Source organism: Cupressus sempervirens, chromosome 2 (assembly GCF_028749045.1).
Source record: "Cupressus sempervirens isolate cs-2001-9-10 chromosome 2, ASM2874904v1, whole genome shotgun sequence".
Classification (NCBI taxonomy): Eukaryota; Viridiplantae; Streptophyta; class Pinopsida; order Cupressales; family Cupressaceae; genus Cupressus; species Cupressus sempervirens.
The window spans coordinates 250,812,992-250,835,235 of NC_143119.1; the positions used below are offsets into that span (position 1 = coordinate 250,812,992).

The 22,244-nt window shown below is 40.9% G+C and overlaps 1 protein-coding gene across 1 annotated transcript in view; it reads left to right on the forward strand.

Moving 5' to 3' along the window:
- Positions 1-22,244, forward strand: part of LOC149571999 (ABC transporter B family member 20-like) — a 141,672-nt gene that overhangs the window by 83,703 nt on the left and 35,725 nt on the right. The window contains exons 6-7 of the mRNA XM_089813370.1: positions 21,422-21,681; positions 21,861-22,171. Of these exons, the coding sequence (XP_089669496.1) occupies positions 21,422-21,681; positions 21,861-22,171 (571 nt within the window). The remainder of the gene's footprint in view (positions 1-21,421; positions 21,682-21,860; positions 22,172-22,244) is intronic.

The following is a 22,244-nucleotide window of genomic DNA, read 5'->3' on the forward strand; positions in this document are numbered from 1 at the left end:
TGTTATTCTATGGAAAAATAGCAGATTAAAAATACATTTGTTACTCATTATAAAGGAAGATATAAGTAAATAATGAATCTATTACATTGCTAACAAGCATATTGTGACAGAAAATGATGTTGCAATGCATCTACGAGTTAGATACTGAATTCCAAAATATTATTTTTAAACTATCAGGGATAAAGAATCAGCATATGGTCTAATATATATATATATATCGATTAATAAGAATAATATCAGAATTATTTATCAATTATGTTATACAGATATGTAAATACTCAAGACATATTACTATTTTCATCTGAGCAGGGAGGACATGGATGTTTTCAAGGAGGAGCTTGTATAAATCCAAGCAATGGTTGTCTTTCCCAAGATAGGGTAGAAATCAGCGGCCTTGAGCGCCTTGTAGGCATAGTCCCAAGATAGGCTAAGCGCTTAGATCTTTAAACTTTGAGGGAGCCAATTGCAGTTGGTCTCTAGGCACCTCTGTTGCATGCCTAATCCTTCCTTCATTGAGTTGAGTAGTAATAAGGTAGGTATGGGTGATAATAATTTGTACAGATAACTTAAAAGTTAAATCTAACAAGATGAATAACTAATCGTATTAAGGGACATTACAATCCAAACTGCAATTAAGAAATTAAGGATAAATAAAGTAAGGTCCCAATGGGAGACATTACACTAAGAGATCTTTTTGTCACAATCCTTGCTATTACAGAGAATTTTGCAGTTAGTCCTAACATTTGGTTGTGAAGGGACAAGACTAATAAAAAGGTTAGCCATTTCGCTATTCTTTTGGCACAAGAGGCACCAACTAGGTCCACAGATACCAAGAATTTGTAATGGTCTCTAGGCACCTCTGTTGCATGCCTAATCCTTCCTTCATTGAGTTGAGTAGTAATAAGGTAGGTATGGGTGATAATAATTTGTACAGATAACTTAAAAGTTAAATCTAACAAGATGAATAACTAATCGTATTAAGGGACATTACAATCCAAACTGCAATTAAGAAATTAAGGATAAATAAAGTAAGGTCCCAATGGGAGACATTACACTAAGAGATCTTTTTGTCACAATCCTTGCTATTACAGAGAATTTTGCAGTTAGTCCTAACATTTGGTTGTGAAGGGACAAGACTAATAAAAAGGTTAGCCATTTCGCTATTCTTTTGGCACAAGAGGCACCAACTAGGTCCACAAATACCAAGAATTTGTAAGCTTTCATCTATCAAAATTTGTTTGTTTAGTTGTCGACAGGAGTGCACTTGCTCTGCGAACCACCACCTTGTGATAAAATAATTTTGAAGGCCATTCTCCCAATTTGCTTTGGACTTTTTGAATAGCATTCTTCTTTTGATTGAGTATTATCTTATCTTTGAACCACATGTGATGATTTCATCTTTATTGTCCGTAAGGCATATCTTCCTCTGTTCTAATATTATTTATTAGGGCTGTTTTCAGTCTATTTGAGATAGGGAATTGTGATATTTTGCTCCACCTAAAGTTCTCCCCAGTTTTAGGGAATTCCCTGCGCACATAGTCCACTACTGTCCATCCATATTTATATCTAAGCCATCCAATTTGGCCTTCTATACCATTGATTTCTTTTAAGAGTTTATGTTAGTTCCATGAGTCGGCCTAGGATCCATTTTAATTTTGTGAGTGATTTTTGACATAAGTGTTCAATGATGGTTCTTTTGCTTTCCTATAGTAATCTTCAAGTAGTTGAATTTGTTGTCGGTAGATTTTGCATTTTGTAGCCGACTTGGTTATGCCGTTAGAGATTTTGTATTTTGTAGCCGATGGTTCGGCGGAAAGTATTTATAACCTGTCTGGGATCATTGTAAATCATCTTATCTTATCTTATCAAGCATAATGTAATCTCTTGGCATATGTGAATAAAGGAGTATTGCTGTTGCTATTCTTGTTCATTGTGTATGCATTAATCAATTAATCTATGCGGTAAACATTTGGCGCCATTGCCCTATGAACTTGGAAGGAGGAATGAAGCTTAATGCCAAATCAGCTTAACAAAGATCAAAATAAGATAAGGGGAAAAGATAGAATACGTACTGCGCAGGAAAATTTAATTTTGGCACAAGCCGAATGCAGAAGGAGGTTCCAGAAGATTGCCGACGGACACAGAAGTGCAGAAGAATTGTTGGAGGAGACTCGACAGTGGGTGGAGTTGGTGGAAGAAGCAAGGGAGGAGTTTTTGAATTTGTATTCATCGAGGGAAGAGAGTCCAAACGGAAGAGAATCGACTCGCACGGCTCGGAGTGCCGAGGGAGCAAGAGTGTGGAGTGAACTCTTCGTCCAGGATACACTTTCGGAAGGGACAACTTCAGAAGATCCTTCTTCACCAAAGTTCGCAGTTGTTGAGACCGCTGGTGTGGGAGAGTAGACCGCTGGTGTGGGAAAATAGACCGCCGGTGTGGGAGTGCAGACTGTCGGTGTGGGAGTGCAGATCGCTGGTGTGGGAGTAAACAGTGCTAGTGTAGCAAGATCGAACAGCGCCCGCGCACAAAATCTAGTAGTGATGGCGAGACCAAAGGAAAAGTTGCCGAAGTTTGATGGTAATGGTATAGTCAATCCAATCCGACATTGTAAAACATGTGAAACGATTTGGAGGGAAAATGGCATAATAGATACAAACGAATGGGTTCGACAGTTTCTGGCAACCCTACGGGGTGTTGCAATTGACTGGTTCGTCGATGTAGATCCCTAGAACTTAACCACTTGGGATAACCTCAAGGAGGAGTTTACTGCCGAATTTCAACTGTTGCGCGACAACAACAAAATTGTCACAGAGATATACAATACAAAACAGGGGAAGAATGAAATAGTTCGAGTCTACACCAGGAAGCTGAAGGACTTGATCAATAAAATGGAGAATAAGCCGGTCGATGGGCTACAAAAAAGATGGTTCATTGAAGGCCTTCACCTGAAGCTGCGAAAGAAGATGAAGATCGTGCCACCATCGACATACACTGAAGCTTACAACTGGGCCATGAACCTAGAAAGTAAATAGAAGACCAAAAAAAAGAAGAGTAGCTCGTCGGATTTAGATGACGACACATCTTTAGCAGAAGATAGCAGTGATGATGAAAGCAACAGCAAGAAGGTCTGAGCCCTCCAAAAGGACATGATTCGTATGATAAAGGTATTTAAGAACATGCAAAAAGAAACAAAGGGCAGTGAGCTATGGTGTACGGAGTGTAAGACAGAAGGTCACACCAAAGGGTCCTGTCTAAAGAACTAGTTCTGCAACATTTGCCAAATCATGGCACACTCCACAAAAGAATGCCCCTTCAACATGAAAACCAGAGGATCTCAATAGGTGTTCTTGGCGCAAGAGGCTTTCGCATTCGGAGGGAGCGGGAACACAAGTATGGAGGGTGCCACATCGAGAGGATACAAAAATAATTGGTGCGGTCGAAACAACAGCAGTAGCGACAACACCAATAATGGCGGGAGGAGTCGGATTTAGTATGATGAGAATAGCCGATCGATAGTTCAATGCCACGCATGCAATTTGTAGGGCCACTTTGCCTGGGATTGTACAACGACAAACACACCGAAATTATTATGCAGGTGGTGTAGACCTGGCGATCACGAAGATGCCAAGTGCTTGAAGTTGGGAGTGAATCTGATCACCGTTGGGACGGGCGAAGAGGAGGTGTTGGCAATCACATGGAAACAAGCGAAACTATATCTCGACCCAGCAGAAGAAAAGAAGAGGCTGGAGGAAGTATGAAAGGAAATTGAGAAAGCAACACAGGCGGAGACATCTCAGTTGAAGGATACCACAGGCACCTCACCAAGGAACTGCGTCGAGCAGAACATTGTACGATAGATACTACAAACGGAGGTACCTGTTAAAATCAACGATCGGCTGATCACAATGCCTCAGCTCCGGTCTGCACTCACAAATATCGCACCAACTGCCAAGTTACTAGGAGAACCAGGAGGAGGGAAGGAAACTGCCGACGGTGGACAAGACCCAATGTTGCTCACCCTCACATCCAGATGGTATCCAACAGTCGTCGAGATGGGGATTCTCGGAAGTGTGCTGACGGACACAATTGTCGATGGAGGGTCCGATGTGAACGTCTTACCCGAGGATACCTGGAGGAGGTTGGGACAACCGACGTTGTGGCCGCCTACATTTCTGTTGCTAATAGTAGACCAACATGGCATAAAACCTCTCGGCATTTTGATGGCGCAACCGGTGACAATTGGCACACAACCGTTCTTGCTTGACTTTGTGGTGATTCTGCTGAAGAGAAAAGGAGACGACGCTATTTTGGGCCACAGATGGCTTATTCAAGTTAGAGTTAAACACAATTGGAAGAGAAACACTTTATCGCTTGAAAGCAAAGAGAGGAAATTCGTTATTAATTTGCACACTCAGATGGTGGGAGAAGAAGCTTTGTCATCAGATTCTGAAGAGAAAGATGAAGGGACGCAGCGTATGGAACCAGATCAAGAGGGAGTCTTGCGGTTGGAAGGAGGATCAACATATGACGATTTGGATTCGGTCAACGATCTTTACCACTGGCAAATAGAGGACTACGAACTGTTCTAGAGCTGCAATGTACTGACAATAGAGGAAGGCCACAATGGAGATGAGTTTCCAAGAGAATTCAGAGAAATGAAAGAGGGGGATGCGTCGCTGGATGAGACACCCGCCCATGCATTCATTGAAGGGGAGCCCATCAAATACAATGAAGCCACATTGCAAAATATGAATTTGGGAGACAAAGCTGAACCAAGAAACATACTGCTGGGAGATAACTGGGACCCAGTATTGAAGGCAACAACATTCAAGATATTTTTGGAACATAAGGATGTGTTTGCATTGACATACAAGGACTTGAAAGGAGTATCGTTGGAGTTGTGTGTGCACCACATCCCGTTGATCGAAGGAGCAGTACCTGTACGGAAGCGGCCCTAGAGAATGAATAAGAACTATGCAACATGGGTTACGGAGGAAATCAATTGGATGCTAAAATCCGGTATCATTTTCAAGGTGCAGACCAGTGAATGGGTGTCACCCATAGTAATTTCACTAAAGAAAGACACTACCCAAATCTGGATTTGTGTGGATTTCAGATGTCTTAATGCAGTTACGATCAAGGATCCCTTTCCGATTCCATTTACAAACAACATCCTGGAGGAGGTCGCTGGACATGAAATTTACTCCTTTATGAACGGGTCCTCTGGATACAATTAGATCTCCATAGCGGAGGAAGACAAATTGAAGACAATGTTTGTCGTCGAAGATGGGGTCTATGCATACAATCGGATGCCATTCGGCTTGTGCAACACGCTGCCACATTCCAGCAGATCATACTGCACATCTTTAACAAGATGTCCGTCAGAAACTTCAAAGCATTCCTGGATGATTGGTTGGTATTCAGCGCTAAGGACAAACACCTAGCAGCACTGGGCGAGTGTATGGAGAGATGCTGACGGGCGTGCCTAGCCCTGAATTTGAAGAAGTGCAAGTTTATGGTTCTGTAGGGAAGGTTGCTCAGACACATAGTTTGTAAAGAGGGATTAAAGATTGATCCAAACAAGGTCAGAGTAATATTGGAAATGCAGCCGTCCACCAATGTAACGGAGGTAAAATCTTTCTTGGGACACATAGGTTATTATAGAAGGTTCATTAAATTTTTTGCCAAAGTATCATATCCGCTAGACAGATTAACGTGCAAAGGAGAATCATTTAGATGGGAGAAGGAACATGATGAGGCATTCGAAGCATTGAAGGTACGATTGGCTACAACACCCATCTTGGCATATCTGGATTGGGATAAGGAATTCCATGAGCACGTCGATGCATCCAACTATGCAATTAGAGCAACCTTGGCGTAGACAGGCAACCACGGATTGGATCACCCCATATACTTTGCCAGCCGATTGTTATCTAAAGCAGAACAAAACTACAACACAACGGAATGTGAAGCATTGGGCATGGTGTACGTAGTACAAAAGTTTCGACACTACTTGCTGGCAACACCATTTTTATTCTATGTGGACTATCAAGCTTTACTGTACCTCGTAAACAAACCGGTCATTCAGGGAAGAATCAATCGGTGGCTTCTTTTGCTACAGGAATTCACCTTCAAAATCGTTGTTCGGGCCGGGAAGAAGCATGTCAATGCGGACCATTTGTTGCAGATTAAAACAGGGGAACCAACGGATGGAGGCATGAATGATGACTTCCCTGATGCATAGCTATTCCAAATTGCAGTGCTACCAAAATGGTATACCAGTATTGGGGAGTACTTGTCCACGAGACAACCACTGAGGGAGATGCTAGAGATTGAAAGACGAAAATTGGTATTAAGGAGCCGCACATTTCAGTTGATTAATGGACTGCTGTACAAAATGGGGCGGGATCATATTCTTAGACGGTGTGTGTTGGAGGAGGAAATACCGAAAGTACTAAAGGAAGCACGAGGGACCAACAGGTGGACATATGGGACCCGACACCATGGCGAGAAAGATACTACTGGCAGGATTGTGGTGGCCGATGGTGTACAATGACACGCGGGAATGGGTCATCGGTTGTGACACTTGCCAACGGGTCAGGAAGCCGTTGAAGAGAGACTTTATACCGCTCAATCCTTCCCACTCGCAGGAACTCTTTCAACGGTGGGGATTGGATTTCATTAGACCCTTGACAGTGAGCAAGACTAGACGGTGTTGGTTCATTATTTTCGTAACGAAGTACCTGACCAAGTGGGTGGAGGCATGCGCACTCCCAGATAACTCGGCCGTCAACACAACAAGGTTTATTTATGAGCAGATCATTACCAAGTATGGAATTCCATTACAGTTAACAAGTGATAAGGGAGGACATTTTGTTAATCATGTCATCCGACTGCTCACCACCGAATTCAAAATTTATCATTCATTATCAAGCCTGTACTACCTGAGAGCTAATGGACAAGTGGAGGCTACCAATAAAATCTTGGTATCAATTATTTACAAATCCTACGTGGTTGAAAGTGAGGATTGGGAGGCAAAATTACCCTCTGCCCTTTGGGCTTATTGCACGTCGTACAAGGTGACGATAGGGCACAGGCCATTCCAATTAATGTTCGGACAGGAGGCAGTGGTACCAATGGAATTCATGATTTCGAGCCTGCGAATAGCACTGGAAAATAAGCTAAGTGACATGGAAAGCTTAAGGGAGCGATTGCATAATTTGAACAAGCTTGAGGAGAAGTGATTGTTGGTGCAGTGGGCCACGAAGGTGACATAGAATAGATGTAAGGCATGGCATGATAAGCATCTCAAACTCAACAAGTTTCAGCCGGGGCAGTTGGTACTCAAGTATGACGGTCGGAATGAAATTAAACCAGGGAAATTTAAGGTTAGATGGGTTGGACCATACTAGATCTGAGAGGTCGGCGACAATGGAGCAATAAAATTGTGGACCTTGGACGGACAAGAAGTGCCTTAGGTAGTCAACGGGTCGAAGCTGAAAATGTACCATGCTAGGAAGAGCTCGTCGTCATTGCCGAATGACCAGGCCTGACTGTCTCCCTCGTCGTTGCAGGTTGGTGAGGTCGGAAGGGAAAATTAAGCAATTGTATTTTTTGTATTAAAAAAAGAAAAGAAAAAAAAGAGAAAATGAAAGGAAAAAAACAAAAAAGAAGAGAAAATGCAAAAAAAAAAAAAAAGAGAGAGAAAACACTTATGTTCGTGGAGTATTATTATCTCCTGCGAACGTCTTTTCATCCACAAATATCCTTCGTCCAGCGGATGTTTTCTTGTTCTCATGCGAGCACGCAGTTGATGGTTTCTGACTGCTGGCAATGTGTTCTCCCGTGGATAGATTGGTTTCACGTGTGTGTTAACGACGAGATACTTGCTGGCGAGAGGCTTGTGGAACACAACATATGAAACTAGGATGCTCTATTGTGAGAAGTCTTTTGATTGTTCCCATATATTATCTGGAGTTGACAAGAATACTTCTCAATCTTATTGTGACGTGTCTGGTTCTGAACATTTTGATTTGGGGATATATGAGGATGCCCTTGCATGTGGAATTTTTACTTCATAGAAGTTTTTGCAAAAGTATTTCTATTGCTTGTAGTAGGACCTGCGGAATCTAAGATATTATCTTTGGAGCAGTTTTTGCAGCGTGCTGGCAAACTAGGGTGCTATCATCTTTTCTCTTTCCGTGGGTTACCTTCATCCCCGCGGACCTTTTATTTCTGTGAGTTTCAGCATTTTGTTTGCCGTGGGTACTCCTTGCCCGCGGATGGTGTTATACGCATTGTGACTTTTTAAATCCTTCTGCGATTGGTTATTTAACTCCACTTCATCCTTTTTGCTATGCATGCAATAGGAGGAACCATAGATTATAAAAGCACAAAAGAAGCCGTTATTGCATGGAATCTGCAAGGAAACGGAAGTGGAAGAACCAGCTGAAGACACATATGGAGAAGAATGCAAGGGTTTTAGCATCTAGAATTCGAGTTGCAAGGCCATCGGTTTCCAGCAACAAGAAATAGAAAGTTAGGGCAAAAATCACTCATCTCATGGTTCAGTTTGAGGGACTCAATGGCAGCAAGTGCCAGAAGTGGTGGTAGGAAACTCTGGATGTAGACCTGGTTAAGCAGGTTTTGATACAAGCATAGGTGCATTGGGCCATCCAGCTTCCAGTCTTTTCCATCCAATTGTTTGAATTGGTGTTGCGCACCATGATCGAATCATATAATCGGCACAACAGAACGAGCACATTTTTGTACAAAAAGCATCGAATGATAGTTTCTTTTAAGCCTAGGGATTTCACGAGGGTTTTTGGCATTCCTGGTCCTAGAGGTAAAAAGGTGGAAATCAAGAACCCCACGCTCTCTCAAGAACGGAAGGAACATTGGATTTGACTAGTAGGCCGCAATCTTACACCGAATGAGATGGAGTTAGTGATCAAGGGGTCTAAATGCAGAGGGCTTCGGCGGGATCTTATTCAGGAAGGCCACTGGAGGTGCATTATGGACATTATCAAGAGCAAGCTGACAGGGGCAACTCGGGCTTCAGATATAACATTACCACAGATAGTATTCATGAATGGCATCATGAACGACACGATGTATGATTGGGCTACAATTCTTGCTGATAGGATGGAGGAGTTCATGACACTCCAGCACCGCACATTCTTTATGCCGCACCATGCAATTGGCTTGTTTCTGGAGGCAGCAATTAATCAGATACCAATGGATGATTTTGAGGCACCACCTCGAGGGAAGTTGGCATCGAGAGAGCCTTCGATATTTTATTGGAGACATCCGGACACGGGTGGGACAGCAACAGGACAGAAGAAGGTATTTCAGAGATTGCAGGCGGCTCACGGGGACATCGACAACGGACGGGAGGAGACTTCAGAGAGCAGTGGGGCAGAGTACGAGGAAGAGAGTACTTTGGCGGAAGTTGGCAGTGACCTAGCAAATAGTGAGCTCGCATTTTTCACCCCGCCACAATTGTCAACTTCGGTGCACTTGTCCACCCTCACTTCACACATTCCTCCTTTTGGTCAACGTCATGCACCGGTCGGATGACTCCACCAGCGATAGCAGATGTCCCGCGGGCAGTGGCTGAGTGTGTCCCACCGATGACAGATGTTGCACCGACGACCAGTCCAGGTGTTACTTTCTCCAAGGTCGTGGCGGATGTTGTTCCAATTGCACCAGCGGAGCCAGTCTCGCAGAGGGTAGAGTTGCTTGCGCCAGAGCTTGAGCCCCAGGTTTGTTTGGATGTGATCGACTGTGATGCAGTGGTGACCATTTCGTCCTCCTTGTTAGAAGTTGAGCCAGTACAGTCAGTCCAGTCAGCCCAACCAGAGTAGTAGGATCGGAGCATGGAGCCCACACAGTCAGAGCAGCCGAAGATGATGGATAGAGCGAGTGCATTCCTCAGATAGCGGTTCTGACTCATCCCTGCCGAGGTTGGTCCGTCCATTCAGTCTCCCAGGCATCTAGGGGTATTAGCTACAGTACTAGAGCCTTAGGAGATGGGGGTGCCATAGGCCGAGGATGTGCCGAGAGCAGAGGAGGCCGCACTGGATGTGGGCATGGCCACCACAGACGAGGCAGAGAGTAGTGATGAGGAATGGACGATGGAGGGCGTGGCGAAAGAGGATTATGGGTCAGATGAGGATAGGTGCAGGGATTACCTTAGGGCTATGAAGGTTGCGCTAAAGAAGGGACATAATGTGGCATTGCAGGCTATGACTCGGCGGAGAGAGTGGCATTTGGTTCGAGCTTACATAAAGGGGATTTGTTCGCAGCGGTTCCGTTCATGTTTTGAGGAGAGAGGTTGGCCACCACTTGAGACACCGGAGATGTTGGCGGATTGGGCCACCGAGCCAGAGTTGGGTCCGTGTAATACTTCCATGGAGAGGTTGGCGTACATGATTGTGGGATTGTATAAGGAGGTTTATTATGCTCACAAGCGCACGGAGGCGGATAGGGCAGCAGGTAGGATTGCAGTCGAGAGATCTCTAGCAGTTGAGATGGAAGCTAGAGAGAAGTTAGCGGCGGACTTGGCCAGCTAGCAGGCAGCGTGGGCAGCACTGTTCAGGGATAAGGAAGCAGCTGTGCGAGATAAGGATGTAGCAGAATAGGAGTTGCAGTTAGCCAAGACATAGGCTATGGATGCAGTGCTTCTTCTGAAGGAGGCTGTAGAGGTTAATTCACAGATTCAAAAGGATTTGTGAATCCGGATAGATCAGGTGTAAGAGTTGCATTGCCAGCAGCACTCTTCAGGGGCACCATCTTCGTTCTAGTATTTTTTGTTTGTTGTATGTGGGTTGTCTCCTATTTTGTTATTCGTAAGGAGACGACTTTTCTTTTTGGGGGGGGGGGGGGATGATGTCGTTGGTAAATTTTGCATTCTGTAGCCGACTTGGTTATGTCATTGAAGATTTTGTATTTTGTAGCCGACGAATAGATTAGTATTGTTATGTAGCCGATGGACCCTTTCAGGAAGGTTTGGCAGAAAGTATTTATACCCCGTCTGGGATCGTTGTACCCCGTCTGGAATTGTTGTAAATCATCTTATCTTATCTTATCAAGCATAATGTAATCTCTTGGCATATGCGAATACAGGAGTACTGCTGTTGCTGTTCTTGTTCATTGTTTGTATGCATTAATCAATTAATCTATGCGGTAAACAGAATTGCCTTATGAATCTGCCATTGGCAGTATCCTATTTGGGTCTACCTCATCCATATATTTTCTTTGGAAGATTCTGCACCATGCTTGATTTGGCTCCCTATACAATTTCCATGCCAACTTTTATCGCTAGAGTGACATTCTACATTCTCATTCTTCTAAGTTCCACACCCCCCTCCTTGTATACATAGCATTTCATCAAACAATTTGCATACAAATTCACTGCTGCAACTATTCACAAAATTTCCTCTTATTACAATTGAATAAGTTGAAAATTATCAAATGCATTGACATATAACTTATTTGCAATTTTAAAAAGCCTGAAACTCAGTGCTGCATGCAATCAAAACCCCAAACAATATTGCAGGTGTGTCCTGGAATAACTATGAACCTTGGTGCCAATTACCAATGTCTATTGAAGCACAAAAAAAACCCCAATGTGCCTCTGAATAAATCCACACCACTATTAGTGGCTAACACAGTTGACTGTTTCCTGTGTCTGCCTTTAAAAATTCATAAACACTGCTATTACAGGCTGCGAACTGTATTATTCATTGATCTTCTAACCCTTGCAACAAACTGATTGTAATCAAACCCCAATTCCTTCACTTGAAAGCACAATGATGGCTTCTGATATAAAGTCATGACCGTTGCACAATTAATTGGATGTTTCACCAATTCAAAGTGTTGAAGCCTATGTAGAATTCACAATTCCACCATGCTGAAATTCTTCAAACCCTTGTTCCGAATTTCACCACACAAGCAAGTTTATCAAATGCACAAGTCATGAATGAATTTATTTTCACCAATGAAACCTTCTATAATTCTCAACTGAAGATTGATCTAGTAGCTCCAAACCCACACCTCGCATAACTCAAATCATAACTTAGCTTTTCTTAAAATATATTTGCTCTTGTTGCAATTGAAATTTAATGTTTAATTATATTGCCCTCCTTTTGATGCACACCTTAAAGTATGAAGTATATGTTATTAAACACTTATACCTTCCTTTTCAATAACACTTTAGCACTTATTATAAGGCATTCTTTAAAAACATATAAAAATCCCTTTTTAAATGAATCCACTAAACTTCTCAATGATATATGCACTTAACGATTTTTTTTTTGATCGGTAATGATTGTATTTTATTAATATAAAGTCAACTAACATAAGATTTTTACATTCTTCATCAATAAACTGCATTCTTAGCAGTAATAAAAAAGCACCCAAACCAGCCAGGATCTAACTTCTTAACTACTACAATGAGCGACAAAGCAACACCTATGTTCCTACATCCGTCGGGGATTGGGTGATAGATATAAACTCATATTTTCATATGTGGACATAACCACACCAGTTAACAACCTTCAAACATAGACCAAAAAGAGGATTTACAAAACAGCCCACCCATTACACACCAAAATTCATTATAATAGCTATTTACTAAATCGATAAGCTTACAGGCTTGTCTAACACACTGACAAACCATCAAGCCTAAAAACACATATTAACTATAAATTGACACACAGATGAAGGGCATTACTGTACATCAGGTTGAGCAATCACCCCCGAGTGCTCCCATCTCCCAACACATTGAGTTTGGCTGCAGCGTGTAACCTGGACTGGAAATTCTGCTGCAACTCCATCTTCAACTTCTGTAATTCCAATTTCAAACTCAACCACACTTCGCAACGATCTTCCGTGTAGGATTCCTTGTCATTTTTCCCCCATTGTTTACCGTCACGGGTAAACTAGTTAATGCATACTACAGAAGATAAGTAAAAGCATAACACAGAAGTAGACAGGAAACTAAAATGTTATTTCTTTAATATTCGTAGCTAGTACAACTTGGGACATACGACCAGATCAAGAGAAGTCTATCTGATGATTCATTGATTGATATCTTTCTCCGTGCATGACAAGCATACATAAATAACATCCAAAGCGTTTTGACTCATTCATGACGACATAACATTTTTGGTAACTGACATAATTAATTATTCCCGAAACATATAACTATTTGCAAAACACAATTACCCGACAACATCATCGCATTGAAAAGAGAATGTCGTCTCCTGGCGACATCAGACAAAATGGAGATAATGTTCTAAACTTTATACATAAAAGAAAACAACTAAGATAAACAAGGAAGCACCCCTGGAGCTGGTTGGGATGCTGAAAGGTTCAACTTCTTCTGTAACTGGTACACCTGTTGGTTATGGATATCCAAATCTGCTTATGCCTGTGCGTTTGCCTCCACTACCTTCTTTAACATTAGTAAAAAATCCTTTAGTTTAGTCTCCTTTCTCTCACATGTGTCCTAAACTTCGCCTAATTGTGTCTCTACTACACACTTCTCCTTTGTAACCTTTGCCAATTGTGTCTCTACCATACTTTTACCCTTTGTGGCTGCCTCCAATTGAGCCATAAGTGTTGCGCACTCCTTCGCTGTTATGTCCCCACTATTAGAGTTAGAATGGGGAATGTAATAATACTAAAGATTACAATGAATCTATTTAGATATTTCATATTTTAGCAAATTATCCAAATTAACATTCAAATACTATCCATCAAAATTCCTTGAATTATATTATGACATTTATATGGAATGCCGTCCACTAGGTTATAATCAGATCAAGTTATGACATTTGTAATGAATGCTCTCCACCAAGTTATACCCGGATCAAGTTATGACATTTGTAATTAATGCCCTCCACCAGGTTATACCCGAATCAAGTTATGACATTCGTAATGAATGCCCTCCACTAGGTTATAATCGGATCAAGTTATGACATTTGTAATGAATGCCCTCCACCAAGATGTGCTTGGATCATATTATGACATTCTCAACAAATGCCCTCCACCAAGACATGCTTAGATCATATTGTCAATGATTATATTCTTTCCTTTAGTTATGACTTGAATCCACAAATAACTATTTAGGAAATATATTTGCTTATATCACCATATATTTAATATAGCATATCATATTTGCATATATGGTATTTGTATATTAATTGAATTAATAATGCAGAGAAGCACCAAATCATACACCAAATATAATTCACATACAATACTTAATAATAATATCCTAGGAAATTTACCCAACTTACCTTGGTGGGATTGGGGACCCACCTTCCTTTGCTTGGTCCTGTCAACTTCCTTATTGCCCATGGGGTCTGCTGATTGTACCTCTGTTGCATACCAAATGTGATCCAAGGTTTGTTGATGCCATGTGGAGGATTCATTTTCCTGTTTACTCTTGTCAAGTCAACACAACGTACAATGAAACTTATATGTGCACTGATTCCTTCTCTTCATGATTCAATGCCCACTGTTGTACTTTCAGTCTTTGATGGTACCTTGACTGGATGTGTCAAGTTTGCATTGGATGGGTTTATTAACTCTTGCCTTGTCCTTCACACGTATTTTCCAAAACATTCATGCCCCTTTCTCATTTAATCTGACCCTTATTAATGTGTTCATTCTATGGGCATAGGTCGTAACCCCTCAGCTCGTAAAACATTAACTATTTAATTATTAGGCATGTTAGTTGATAGGGATAAAGTATTTAATTATTATATCATTTAATATTATCAGAATTATGGACTTTGATCAATGGTAATATATATTATTATTATTCTCTTTTCTGGCATTACCTATAGGTAATAAATCAATATGATATATTTTGTGCATTCATATTGTGTCAATGCAAATGGTTGATATTTAGAAATGATTAACAAGGTACAGTAGTTTATTAATAACAAATTGAATACATATATTTGTATTAAAAATAATTTATATTTACATGAGTTACATGAGTCATATGGCATTATGGGGTTATGACATTTGCCCAATCCGACTACTTAGTGGCTAGTTGGGTAGCTATCCCTCACGAGATCTCTTTGCAGCTACCCTATCTGCCTCATCATGCAGCCAAGCATAGTAGATGTCAATGTGCACTTGTGCTATCTCGCAGGTGAGCCTCTCAACTCGGCTGCTCTCTACCACTAACTCCTCAACAATCCACTCCATCATCATAGCTAGGGTCTCTATCGTTGACCATCCTCGTGCCTCAAAACAAGTGTGGTAGGTAGAGGGACATCCAACTAACATGTATGGCAAAATATGACTCAACTCCTTCACAAAATCCTCTATAACTCTAGCCGTGTCGAGAGTTAACTCGACGATCTTTAGCAACCACATTAGCAAAATATGCCTCTACATCCTTATCAGCCGTGTCTTGTGTTGGCTCCTCTATTTGAACCACAACCTCTACCACTAGTCCTAGAGGACATCCTCCCTTCACTACATCTATTGTCGTCTTCTCTCCTCTTGTACTACCCAACATTGGTGCCGCTTGTACTATCCACCACCATCACCTCAGGATGAAGGTCCTCTCTCATTGGAGATTGGATAGAAGGCCCTCGAGTCAACATGTCCGACCTGGAACCACTGCATCATCTACTTACTCACATGCCTCCTACTTGCTTAGTCACACCCATGGAATTGTCTCTCATTGGATCAGCCAATAGTGCGGCATCAACTGTCACCATGGCATCTGACCTAATCACCTCTTGTCGGACTTGCGACTCTTGTGGCCTGCTACCCTCTATCTTTGGAATCTCCAACACCTTGACCTCCTCAACCACATCTTTGGATGATGAAGGGTAAGACAATGTAACTTCTCCCACTGAAACTATATGTGTTGTCGCTTGAGGCATCTCAAGAATCTTCACTAAGGCACTTTATGTGTCAGATATTACCACTGGGCCTCTCTACATGGTCAATGTGGTCTCCATCTCAGGGACTACCACGGGGAGATTCCATTGTCACTACAAGTAGAGTCATAACAACCGGTGCTTTGACTTGGCCAAAAGATGGGATGGGGGTGGTGTTGGTAATGGGTATCAAATGTGCCGTAGTAGATAACATAGGGCAAGCCACAGAGGATGAAGATAGCACTTAGGTTGACGAAGAGGATGAGGTGTAGGAAGTTACAGAGCCTTCGTCGTTATTTGCACGCCCTATGTTGTCTACTATGACACATTTGGTACCCACTACCAGCACTGCCACCATCTTGACTTTTGGCCAAGTTAGGGCACCCATAGAGGATGAAGATAGCACTTAGGTTGACCAAGAGGATGAGGTGTAGGAAGTTACAGAGCCTCCGTCGTTATTTGCACACCCTATGTTGTCTACTATGACACATATGGTACCCACTACTAGCACTGCCACCATCTCGACTTTTGGCCAAGTTAGGGCACCCGTTGTTATGACTCCACCTATAGTGACGACGAAGAGAGTTCCAATGGTTATGACTTTGACCATATTCCTTGTTATCAACTTCATCTGCAAAGCATTCTGAAATGTATGTTCCCCACTTGGGAACCGCCCATTCCAATATAGGATCCATGCCCAACAACACATCATCCTTGAACAGAGATTTCATGACCCATTTAATTGTTTCCTCTTCCTTCTCCAACTGCAAACCCCACACGAACACCATGAGAGTATGTCAATATTAATCTTCCATTTCCAATGCTCTTGGAATTTACTACACAACACCTTAATAACCACCTCCACCAACCTTTTTGTTTTAATCTTAAGAAATCTTTTCATCCTTCGCTCGGAAACTGGTCCAGGAAGCAATTTCTGTTGTAATTTTTTAGTTACAGTGAAGTTGGCTTCCATCTTTCTTGCTACAACACCACGTAAACATTAGCTCTTTGTCTGGGCTTTTAAAAGGAATAAAATGCAACCTCACTCTTAAATGATGAGATTCATTAATGGTAGATGCAGTGTGGACTGTTATTTCACTTGTTATGGATGCGCTATGACAAGACAATATTCTCCTTACAAAAGCCACGCAAAGTTTTGTTGACGCAGATTTCATGTGGGACAAAGATTTTAAATAATGATAGATTTCCTGAAGATTTTAGAACATCATTTTGCAATTAATGTTTTGACGTTGGTTTGTTCGCTGCACTTATCATCATTTTCCTCCACCATTTGACCACCTCTCCACATCAGCGCTTACAATTCACCAGTCTTACGTGGACTTAAAGAGCCGTTTTTCCTAGGCAATTCAAATTTAAATTCATTTACTTGCGAAAAGGGGAGTGCTCACTTGGATAACTTGTTTGCCTTTATGTTGCCCTCCCTGCATATATGTGACACCTTGAAATTTTGAAAATAAGACAGAACATCTAGTCGCAACAGGTTTTAGGTGCCAACCAAAGAGAGTCTTTTTTGATAGCATCTGTTATAATCAATGAATCTCCTTCTAGACGAATGTTCCGAAACCCAAGCTTGTTTCTGCAGTGCAGTGCCTCTAGAGTTGCCAATCCTTCAGCCACATTGTTTTAGACATTGGCCAGCCTAACAGCTCCAAAGGCTATAATATTGCCATCACAATCCCTAAAAATGAACGCTGCCCTTGCCTTGCCATCAATCTTAGCCGAGGGACTATAAACTTTTTCTTTCACTTGTCCTTGAGCAGGTTTTAGCCATCTGACCTTTGATTTGTCCAATTTCCTTCTGTCATTAGCTTCCATTCTGCTGATTCTATATTTCAAACTTGGTCATGCCCTTTTCCAAGCTCTCTCCAAGTTTGTGAAGGGCATATGAACTGGGGTGAACCTCGCTACTGCATTAACAGTTTCTTCAATGGCATTGTCAATTCTTTGTAATATCCTCTCCAAGGATTCTTCCACACCTCAAAAAGTGCACCTATCGCGCTCCTTGCAAAGCTCCCAGACTGTAAGGGAAGGGCAGACTTGCCATAATCCCAAGAACATTGATTTGGGAACTTTGTGTGGCCAACAAAAGAAAAGATCCTTCAAAGTGTTGGGTAGGGGTCTGTGCAACTCTAATTTCCCCTGAACCATAGTCCATACAGCTGAGGCCACCTTTCAGTTGAGTGGCAGATGATCAACATCCTCAGTTTGCTCTTTACATAAGCTGCATCATGATGGGCCATGAACACAAAATCTCCGTCTTATATCTTCTGTGAGAATTCTCCTTTTGGTTGCCAAGCATGCAAAGGACCCTACATTTGGAAGACAATGTTTGGGCCCCAAAACAAATTTATTGGCCACTCATCTTCTCTAAGCTCATTAACTAGACTATAATATCCAATCTCCACTAACCCCCACTTCTTGCAGCACACCAAACCAGTTTATCCTCTCTATGGGACCACAAAACCTTTCTGGATTCCAATTTCTCCTGTAGTCGTGCCTTCAAGTAATCCTCCAAAGTAACATTCTCTAAACTTTTCCACCTTGAGTCCAAACCAAAGGGAGTCTCGATTCTCTCCAAATAATTTGCCACCTTTGAACCCCACTGCTGTTCCAAAAGGCCTCGAGCCTCCCCAAAGTCATGAACCAAGTCTAAAGTAGGGTGACCATCCCAAGAGTCAGACTAAAAGTTTGCATGCAATCCATTTCCTATTTGCCATATTAGATGGTTGGTGATTAGTGGTCTACATCGATGGCTGATCCCCATGGAGGATCCCTTATAGTGAGGATCCGATTATCCAGCTAAGAATCTAAATACTTAGCCCTATAGTTTCTAACCAACAACAGTTTGGATTAGCATACATCATCTATACAAGTTTGGCACCCAATGCCTCATTCATCAAACTCCACTTTCTCAATCCCCAGAAATTGTAATGACCCTTTCCAATAGGCCACTAAAAAAAACCCTAAATTTAATACACTGCTGAAAGTATATTGCTGAATAAAAGAAATAATAGTGCCAATATATTCATTCAATGAAAACCAAATGTTTTTACAAATGATATGGCAATTTTCAGCACCAAAACATTATGACATGGCACATTATAGAGAAACCCTAACTGGCTGTATACAATTGAGAACTTGTTGCAACTACAAATTGAAATGGAGAACCTGGATTGATCAAATGGTGGAGACTGAATGCTGAAGATGATATGATGAAAGTGCAACTCCAACTGAAACACCGAACCAGCAATTAAGCACAAGTGAAAGGACTGAAATATCCTTCCCACAGCTATTAAGCACAAGTGAAAGGACTGAAATATCCTTCCCACAGCTGCAATAATTCAGGTGATCTTTCACACCCTCAAAATTGCGTACCAATTGAGAGTTTTCGTTCTCAATGGCCAATTGTGACTACTTGCAGAAACCCTAGGCTCCACAACGCACATAAGCAAAAATCAATAATAAATCTCGATGATAGGCAATGAGCCCTCAATGCCTAATTATTCTTTTTTTTCTCGATAGGTCGGCCTCCTTTTTAATTTTTTCTCCGCTTCTTACAGCAACCTCTAGAAGATTATTTTATTTAATGACTTTATAAAATATATCACTTTATTAAGTTAATAATTAACTCCTCCAAAAATAGGGACATTACAGAAATGACCACTCCATTCCTTAGGAATGACCAAATGTAAGAATTGTTTTAATCTATTGGCAATGACTTTTGTAATAATTTTATAAATAGTATTGCAAAGAGAGATGGGACTAAAGTCATCAAAAGTAATCCTATCCTCCTCCTTAGGAATTAAAGCAATAAAAGTATTGTTGAAACCCTTTCACATGAAGCTGCCAACCCACTTAACATAATTATACCCTTTTAACTTCATCATTAGTCATTATTTTCAATATTGCTAGAGCTTGAGAGTTAACCATTGTATCCATTATGCATCCAACTGCTTTATTAAAAATGGTAACGGTCCATCACTATCAACCCTTAACCTGTTATAATTAGCAAACCCCCGAATATTAGATCAACAAAGATGGCAAGGGGTCACCACTGCAACTAAGGCTAGTCCAGATGCCCCACCAAATATAGAAATGCTAGATAGATGACTTACTATAAATAGTAAGTCCCTCAATCTGAGCCAACTGACAAAGAGTCAATCACTATGCATACCAAGAGTTTGGGTGCGCCTATCAGATATATCAATCCCTCCACATTGACTTACTATAAATAGCAATAATTGTTCTAGACAATGATACCAAGTTCGATTACTGCCACCAACCTCTTCAGGTGTCTTGCTAAAGATAGAAACCCTAACTTTCCCCAAAACAGACACTTACTGCCAATCCGACTCAAATGAAAAGCAAACCTGAACATCCCCAACCACACTAGAGTGGGAAAATAGCCACTGGCTCAGCCAATTGAGACCCCCTAGCTATAACATTAGTCCACAAGGGTCGCAATGATGGACTAACAACTCATCCTTTGATATTGGCTATAAAGGGGACATTACAAGTAAAATTAAAACTGAGTCATGAATCTCTAGCGTTAAACTTTTTGGTAGTGTAATTCTTATATATATCAATCTTTTGCGCTAGTGTCATAGTCAAATAATTTGGTGTTTGCAATGTATAATCTGAATTTACAAGTGGTATTTCAACTAGAAAATGGTAGTTTGTAATTTCTATATAATAATTAGCAGTTTGATATTTGTCATAAGGCAACATATTTCTCTTCATTTATGAGCTAAACATTGCTCAACTTGCAAAGTAGCTAAAACCAACCCAGTTGGGTTCAAGTAATTGACAATACACTATTCTATTATGATATTATCTTAGCTTTGTTTGTAAAGTTTCTGCAAAACTCTGATGAAATGTTCAGTAATATTCTGCAACTAACTCTGATTTAATATCTTTCTTTCAATGGTTATAGTCTTGTTTCTGATCCTTAGTGAATATGAAATCATCCTTTGTTGATTGTTGTTCTACAAGTAATATCTTATATTCTGATATAAATTGATGAGGAAATAATTGCTAAAGAAGCAGACTTGAAATCAATTTTTGTGTGCTCTTTATCCACAAAACATTCCTCTATAAATAGTAAATACGCTGACCAATGAACATGAACCTAGAAGGGACATGAAGGGACATGTCTTTTCCTTGATCGGCCAGGACTGTTTCCTATAAATCGGCACCTATTTAAGACATGATCAATGTAATACTCAAGTTAACTAATCTTTGTTAGTGATAAAACAAACAAGGATTAACCTAAGATAGGCACTGGTTCTCTAAGGAACAATATAACATATTTATAGGTTTCAAAAGCCATCATTTCTATAATCAGATCTGTATGATCTGTTTTATCAGAACAGTAGGATTATAAAGTTACGGAATTAACATTGTTGATACTTGCTGCCTATTGTTAAGAGTTTCTCCAGGGATACTTAATTGATGTTTATTGACACTATTGAGTTGTTGCTTGGTGCAGGCAGTTGGATACATACGGACATTGTATGCTTTTACAAATGAGACATTAGGAAAACATTCATATGCAAATTCACTCCAGGCTACATTGAGCTATGGTGTACAAATAAGTCTTGTTCAAGGGCTTGGGCTTGGCTTCACATATGGATTGGCTATATGTTCCTGTGCACTGCAACTTTGGTTTGGACGGCTTTTGATCTCAAAAGGGAAAGTGAGTGGTGGTGAAGTTATTGCAGCCCTTTTTGCAATAATTTTGAGTGGCCTGTAAGTTCTACACTCATGTCTAGTTTTAAGGGTATTTTGGATCACCTCAGTCTTTCATATCCATAAATAAAATCTATAGATCCATATTTATTTAATACAGAATTGAAGCTTACAATTTAATGTGCAAAATTGAAAAATATCAAGTTTTCATGTCTTAGGTTTTGTTGTGATTGATACAGAGGCCTGAATCAAGCAGCTACAAACTTTTATTCATTTGAACAAGGAAGGATTGCAGCACACAGACTTTTTGAGATGATAAGCCGGTCACCTGCAAGAAATAATCGAGATGGGAAAGTATTAAATGGTGTCCAAGGAATTATTGAGTTCCGCAATGTCTATTTTAGTTATCTCTCTCGTCCTGATATCCCAATATTAAGTGGATTTTATCTAACTGTACCTGCCAAAAAAACTGTAGCCATTGTTGGCAGGAATGGCTCTGGTAAAAGTAGCATTATTCCATTGATGGAGAATTTTTATGATCCTACTTTAGGTGAGATTTCTGATTCTACAACTTGTCTTTGGGAATGTTTCTTATAATCATTGGATAATTTTGACTATTTAGT